Source organism: Cryptomeria japonica, unplaced genomic scaffold (assembly GCF_030272615.1).
Source record: "Cryptomeria japonica unplaced genomic scaffold, Sugi_1.0 HiC_scaffold_13, whole genome shotgun sequence".
NCBI lineage: Eukaryota > Viridiplantae > Streptophyta > Pinopsida > Cupressales > Cupressaceae > Cryptomeria > Cryptomeria japonica.
The window spans coordinates 686420-693975 of record NW_026728835.1 but is presented as its reverse complement, the minus strand read 5'-3'; the positions used below and the strand labels follow the sequence as shown (position 1 = coordinate 693975).

The 7556-nt window shown below is 36.2% G+C and overlaps 1 protein-coding gene across 1 annotated transcript; it reads left to right on the top strand.

Moving 5' to 3' along the window:
• The first annotated feature begins 5920 nt into the window (after nucleotides 1-5920).
• On the top strand, nucleotides 5921-7056 carry LOC131050543 (protein MNN4-like). The gene is made up of 2 exons (XM_057984745.2): nucleotides 5921-6313; nucleotides 6430-7056. The coding sequence occupies exons 1-2, from the start codon at nucleotides 5972-5974 to the stop codon at nucleotides 6817-6819; spliced, it is 732 nt and encodes a 243-aa protein (XP_057840728.1). The 5' UTR covers nucleotides 5921-5971; the 3' UTR covers nucleotides 6820-7056.
• The last annotated feature ends 500 nt before the right edge of the window (nucleotides 7057-7556 follow it).

The following is a 7556-nucleotide window of genomic DNA, read 5'->3' as shown; positions in this document are numbered from 1 at the left end:
TTTCTATCCATATTTCTCTCTCTCTCTCTCTCTCTCTCTCTCTCTCTCTCTCTCTCTCTCTCTCTCTCTCTCTCTCTCTCTCTCTCTCTCTCTCTCTCTCTCTCTCTCTCACACACACACACACACACACACACACACACACACACACACACTCATACAAAAACACTCCTTATTTCTCCCTCACTGTCTCTATCTCACTCTATCTCCCCTTTCCACTTCTCTCTATTACTTGTCTCTATCACCTTTATCTCTCATTAATGTGTCCTCTATATCTATCTCCTCGTCTCTCCCCCCTCTCTATCTATAACTTATTATCTCTACATCTCTCTCACTTTATATCTTTACCTGTCTATTACTCTCTTTATCTCCCCCTTACTCTCCTCCCTATCTCTTTATATCCATATCTCTCTACCTCTATTTCCCTACCTCTTCCTCTATGTCATTACCTCTCTCTTATTCACTCTATCTCTCCTACCCTCCCTATCCTTCTCCATATCTATATATCTCCTTCTATCCATATCACTCCCCTCCATATCTATCTATTAAGTTATTTTTCCCTCTCCCTTCCCTCCCTCTCCTTCTCTTTTTTTCCTTCTCTACCTTTATCTCCTTACATCTCTCCCCCAGTCATTTTATCTCTCCCACTTTATATACTGGGCCATCTTTCTCTCTCTCCCCTATTCTTGATCTCCCTCCTCTACATATCTTCCCCCCTTTCCCTTTGTCTTTCTCCCTCCACCCGATCTCTACTCTCCCCATCTCACTCCCTCGCTCTCTTTGTATCCCTTATATATATCTAGATTTCTACCCCTCTTCCCCCCCCCCGCTCTCTCTCTCTCTCTCTCTCTCTCTCTCTCTCTCTCTCTCTCTCTCTCTCTCTCTCTCTCTCTTCCCATATAACTCTCTCTCTCTTCCCATATAACTCTCTCTTTCTCTTCCCATATATATCTATATCACCCTCTTTCTCTCTACCTCTCTCTATCTCCCTCTATTTCTCTCAATCTCTATTTCTCTATCTCCACTTCTTTATGTCTGTATGCCTCTCTATCCATCTAATCATCTCTCTCTTTCTCTCACCCTCTATATCTCCTTATATATCTATATATCTCCAACCCTACCTCACTATTTATATATCTCTCTATCTCTTCCTCTTCCTCTATATATTGGTATATCTCTCCCTCTCCCCTATTATTTCTCTGCCTCCTCTACGTATCACTCTTTCTTTATCTTCCCCCCTCTTTAACTCACCCATCTCTCCTTCCCTCCCTTCCTCCATATCTCTTTTATATATCCCTATCTCTTCTTCTCTCTCCCTTTCACTCCTCATATATCTCTTTATATCTCTATTTCCCCATCAGTCTACCTAGCCATCTATATTACTCTCTCTATCTCTTCCCCTCCCTCCCCCCCTGCCCCACACACACACATTCACCTCCCTCTTCCTATATATCTCTCTATCTCTTTCTCTCTATCTCTCCCTCTCTATCTCCGTATATATATATATATATATACACCTCTTTGCAGCTATTTTTGTCCCTCTTCCTCTCTCCTTATATCTTCATTTCTACATCTATGTTTATCTCTCCCTCTATCTCTAAACTATCTCTAAACATGTTTCCCTCTCTCTATCCATACATCTCTCTCCTTGTATCTCCATCTCCCTCCTTTTAAATTTTTTCCATAATATAATTCCCTAAGCTTTCACACAAGACATCAATTAAACCATTGAACACACAATTTTTTTGCATTGTACGTGACATTCACATAGTGCATTACACACAAGGTATCAAGATAAGCACAATGACACACAAGATGACATCACCAATGCATCAAGTGTGGAGGCACAAATTGAAAGACTTCACTAATCATGTGAAAGGTAATTGTTAAATTTGTTGCACAAACAACATCATTTTCTAAATTGTCTATTGATTGAGCTCATGCGTTGCAAATGTATGCAACCAATAGACCAAAAATTAATCCTAATCGACCTTCCACACCTCTTCGTCATACCCATTGCACACCAAGGTGCAATTGCTAGCGTAAACCATTTGTTCAATCCTATAGAGTTTGTAATTATATGGAAAATGTTTGATATAACTCTATTTGATAAATCTATGTTGTTTTGTAAAGTGTTAAAAAAAATGATTTTGATTGTGATTATATTGTACATACTACAGATCTTAATATATGAATCTTCCTACTACAAATCCTAATACATGAATCTTCCTATTCTTTATTTCAAATATTTGATGTTAGTGACAAATAAATGATTTCTATATGATAAATTATTATATTATTCAACTTAAAAAAAACAAAAACATTTTGTGATATGTTACTTTGGTCACTATTCTTCTTTATCGTTTCAAATCAACTATGCTCACTAATTGTTTTAGTAGGTGTTTACAACATGATGGTTTCTAATTTTTTAAAGTTGAATGCCATTGTGAGGTAGGTAGGCAATTTTAGATTGAAAGCTACTCATTATTAGTAGCACTTGCGTCAAATGGAGGTGCAATGGTTACACCAATAGTAAAATATGCATTAAGTGATATATCGGAGGGTATGAATTGAAGAATGTGAGAAATGAATATAATAGCCTCCTGATAGTAGTATCATAGTGTTCTAGTAGTAGTATCTTGTGAGGATGATTGAGTTTATATGACCTTGAGATATTTACAACGTTGACATGTTCTTTGCTACGATGTAGTAGTGCATTTCAATCAAAAGAAGGGAAGTGAATTGCCTCGAGTTATTTGCAACTTTGATTCACTAGGTATTTTGTGCCAATGATTTATTCTAACTTCATGTTCTCAGCTCTTTGTATAATATATTACATTAAAAAAGAAATAAACGATTTACAATTTATAGTATTTGACACATCAAGTGAGAGATTAGTTTGTTAATTAGGGAGCTGTCATCACCACATTAAATTCACTTTCTTCTGCAAACATTCTTTGTTCAAGGAATTATTCACAACTTACGTCATGTCTCATGTAAAATGAAACAAAAAGATCAAAATAATGTTTTCAGATTTGATTTTTTTGTATAAGGAAATTGATTATATAAGTATATTTGATTATAAATTTACAATATATATTCTTTATAATTTTTTATTTTTATTTTATTAATAAAGGGCAATAGCTGGAATATATTTAAAATATAGTATAATATTACATTAGAAGTCTATAAAACATTAAAAGATGAAAAGCATACCATAAGAAAATTAGGAAAAAATGCCTAACTAGAGCAAGACACCAGAGCCCAACGAGTAAAATGAGACCATTTCTACATACAAAACAAAGTTAAAAGTTTCAAACGAGAGACCAAAGAGAACAAAAGACTCTCAAAGCATATTCTTTTTTTTTTTATCAGTAATATTTTGTATTTTATTGAATAAAACTAAATAGTACATCTTCATCTGGACTATATCCCTCAAACCACCCAAAAAGTCACCCATAAAAGACTCCAAATGACCCATAAAAAAAGTATCCATAAACCCGTAGTCTGCACAAACCCTACCCCACATCTACAAGTATGAGAATGTCATATACATAGTGCCAGACAAAAAACTGGCCTAAACTATTCAAACTATTCTAACTGAAAGTTCAGATTTTCAAAACAAGAATTTAACATAAAAAAGAAATGGCATGAAGAGGCACCCTTCCCTGCAGCATGTTTATCACTCTTTCTTCACCGCCTTTGCATTCGATGAGCTCGCAGCTTCCCTAGCCCTGTTCACTTCACCAGTCGGTTTGTTAGCCTGTGATATATTCTGCTTGGCCATTTATGTAGTTAGGTGCCTGGTTATCGGTCACATCCTTTGTTCCTCCTCCACCACCCCAGCTTCCTCCTTCGCCTACCTGATAATCTCCTCCAATTCCATGATTTGAATGTACATTATCAGGCCCTCCCAACCTCTCCTCGCATCATCCTGAAATCTTTCTTTTACTTCTTCTCGATGTCTTAGAAAAGGAATTCATGCCTGCCTTTAAGCTCAACGTGCTCCTCCGGAATGCCTTCCCAAACATTAAAGCCGCATCCCGGGACCGCCCACTCCAACAAAGACTCCATATTGAGCAAATAAACTCTTGGCACTATCATCATCATCACTTTTCTCACCTCCACACGAGAATAAGCAAATTCGAGTCCCCACACCATAATTAAGGCGTAGATAACCACCCTTGTTCTTTATCTATGCTCGATAACAACCACCTCCTCACCAAGAACTAGTTGAACAACCCTCAAGAACAGGGGGTCCTTCGGAATGAACATGTTTTGCAGCCATTTTGCAGGAACCAGACCCCAAAAAGCAAGCATAAGCTTAGTTGTTATGAGTATGAAATTGGCTTCCATATCGCTCTCCCCACAAAATCGCCTAACTCTACACAAAGACCACTATTACGACCACCAAAATCGCTCGACTGCCACAATGAACGAACGCAAATTCTCATTCTAACAATAAATGAAGCTCTCCCAACTCCCACCGTCAATGCAAAGGATTTTGGCATTAATTGCTTGTAATACTCAGCCAGCCTAGGCACACGAACAAAGAGAAAAGAAATACATTTCACACATTTCAAGTATGACAAGGTACTGTAGTTAGCAAATTATCTTAACTCCATGGAATGGTACTATCATTTCCATCTGACCACCTCACCTCTCCCTTAGCTAAATCACATGCCACATTGAACAATCCGTCAGCATTGACATTTCCACTTCTCCTTACATGAGAGATGCAAAAATCTTGAAAAGATTTTAATATTTAGCAGATTAATGTGATAAACTTATTTAATCTCCAACTCAGGGTTACTCCTTTCATGATTGCGTTAACCACAACTTGCAAATCTCCCCTAAATGGACTTTCAAAACCTTCATGTTTACTGCCAAATCAGTTGCTAACAAAACCGCTTGCACCTCTGCCTCATTATTTATTCCATCTTGCAGTCTTTTTGCTCCTTTAAAAAGAACCTTCCCTTCATCATCGCAAGCTACACATCCCGCTCCAAAAGTACCGGGTTACCCCTAGAAGCCCTGTCATAGTTGATCTTAACCCATCCTTGTTCGGGTTTTAACCAAATCTCCTCGTTGTTTCCAAAGTTCTTACAAACAGGATTAACCCATGAATAGATCTCACAACATTATCTTTATTTATATATTCTATATAAATTATATCTTCTATATGATTTAAATAATTTAAAAAAAAATTTATTACGACTATGATTTCATAAAAGAGGTTAAAAGAAAAGTCATTATTAAAATACATTATTTTAACCTTTACAATAATATTAACTAAATCTTATTCCTTTTCAAATTAATTTTCATCTTTATTATTATTTAAAATTAAAATTTATTTTAACTAATATAATAAAAAAATCATTTCAAATTAAAATACTAAGATTTTACCTATTCTAATCCCCTTCTCCTTTGTTTTTACTCACCCACATGTGCGAATAAGAACGACAGGAAAATAAATGGTGAAATAAGATTGACCACTTTGCCTCTAAATCATTGAATATTCATTTAAAGCGGCCTACAAATTTTGGCAAAATTTTGCAGCTTAAGAAAATAACAAGATATTCCGACAGTTGTATCGGAAATTCGCGAGATTCGCTTCAAAACCTATCGGCAAACTTTTATTTGATTTGAAATTTTTGACCTCGGCGAATTTTATCCGACTTCGGTGGGCAAAGGCTTGTGAGGTACCTAGGTAATTAATTTTAGATTGAAAGAAAGCTACTCATTTTAATTATATTTCCGTCATAAATCTGCTGATCTGGAAACCTCATTACCGTGACATTTCCATTAAAAAGAGCATCGGGTTTTACAAAATGAGCGTGTCGTCTGTAACACGCCATAATACCCGATATAAATTCCTGACCAAAAAAAGCTGAGTTTCCCTAGAAACGCGCCTTCTGTGTTTTTTCTTTGCTTTACTAAGAAAAGCCTCTCCATACGGCGTTCTTTTTACAGCATGGCGGCTTCTTCAGAGAAAACCGCGCCATCAAATAATAGGCAGGGCGGAGGGAACAATGAAATTGTTGAGGTTTTTTCAATACCCATTTCAACGAAGAAGCGCAAGAGAGGAGAAGAGTCGAAAAATGAGAGGCATACAAGTAGCAAAGGCAAGGAGAAACAAGAAAAACCTACACCTGCCTCCGCTGCAAAGAAAGTCAGATTCCAGGAGGATGTAACAACTGAGACCAAAGAAATTGATGAAAGGGAAAACAGCATTTTGAAGAGGAGAAAAGAGAGCAGTCTGGTGGAGAATAATAAAAAAAAAGATGAAGGGAAAGAAAAACACTCAAGTGTTGAGGTAACGATTTCGAAAAACTCTTGTTTATTATCATTTCAATATATATATGTTTTTTGTTTATAGTGGCATTAAAATTTGAATTTGATGGTGGTTTTCAAATCCAAATTTCAAACCAGGTGCTGGATCACATTCACACCAAGAATATGATTGAGGGGTGTGTGAAATCTATGATAAGTGAAGCAAAACAAGAATTTGGGAAAGAGATCAAGAGTATTATGGATGCCTTTCAAAATAAGGCGAGACAAGGAAATGAGAAGCGCAAAGGGTCAGCCTCTTACAAGCACAGGGCTGATATGTTTGATAGTTTACCATGTTCTCATTACATAAGAAGCGATATGTTGGAAACCCCACTGAGTGATTTTGAAATTGAAGAACTAAACGAGAAGTGGCGGCAGGTGCAAGAAACTGAGTTGAAAGCTAGGATTGGACGAGTTGCGTTAATGAATGAAGAACTGCAAATGAGGATGGCGCGAATTCGTAAGGAGTCGAATGATAAACGTTGTTAGGGTTTTTGTTCTTAGACTAGACGCTTTGCATGTGAAGATTTTATGTTGGCAGTGAGTTAACTGCTGTTCAAACTTTAGACCTTGTTTTATTGCATTTTGTTATTTTGTTCCATCTTTAGCAGCAACTCTAATTTCAGCTAAAGTGTATAGGCTTGGAAATTTCCAGTTTTTGGCAGTTTGACTGATGCAAGATAAGATGCACGTACCGTTCTTAGCCATCTTCATCTAAAGAAAATGCATGGGTATAAGACTTGAATGATATCTCATTTCTATTTTAAGCTACTGCAATATATTTCTAAAGGCAGTTGTAGTTTTTTTTTCTTTCAATCAGTACAAAGAAAAGAAATAGTTATAGATTTGAAAGTTAAATACTCTGTATTCTCACCATTTGCATTTTCAGCAGTATGTGATTGTCGAGTAGTGAGTACTAAGCATTTCAATTGTGTGAATACCAAATATTGTAGCCCGTTTTGCTTTTTATTCTTTTACAAGGAAGATATATATTTTATTGGTGACTATAGAGTGTAGGTCTTACGATCGCTGGGATAATTTGGCACTGTTATAGATCAGCTGGTTAAAGAGATTCAAAGAGTACTTTTACACAATGTACTTTAGTCAATAATTTTCTGATAATGCTTAAATTGCTGTTTTGAAAGGAGTACTTTTACACAATCTACTTTAATTTATAGATGCCAACTATTCGAGCACAATTTCTTTGTGTTGAGATTAAAGGGTGT

Bases quoted from the DNA above. Each gene is read 5' to 3' on its own strand.
- LOC131050543 (XM_057984745.2), top strand. From the start codon at position 5,972: ATGGCGGCTTCTTCAGAGAAAACCGCGCCATCAAATAATAGGCAGGGC. The intron at 6,314-6,429 runs GTAACGATTTCG...ATTTCAAACCAG, and splicing joins AAAAACACTCAAGTGTTGAG to GTGCTGGATCACATTCACAC.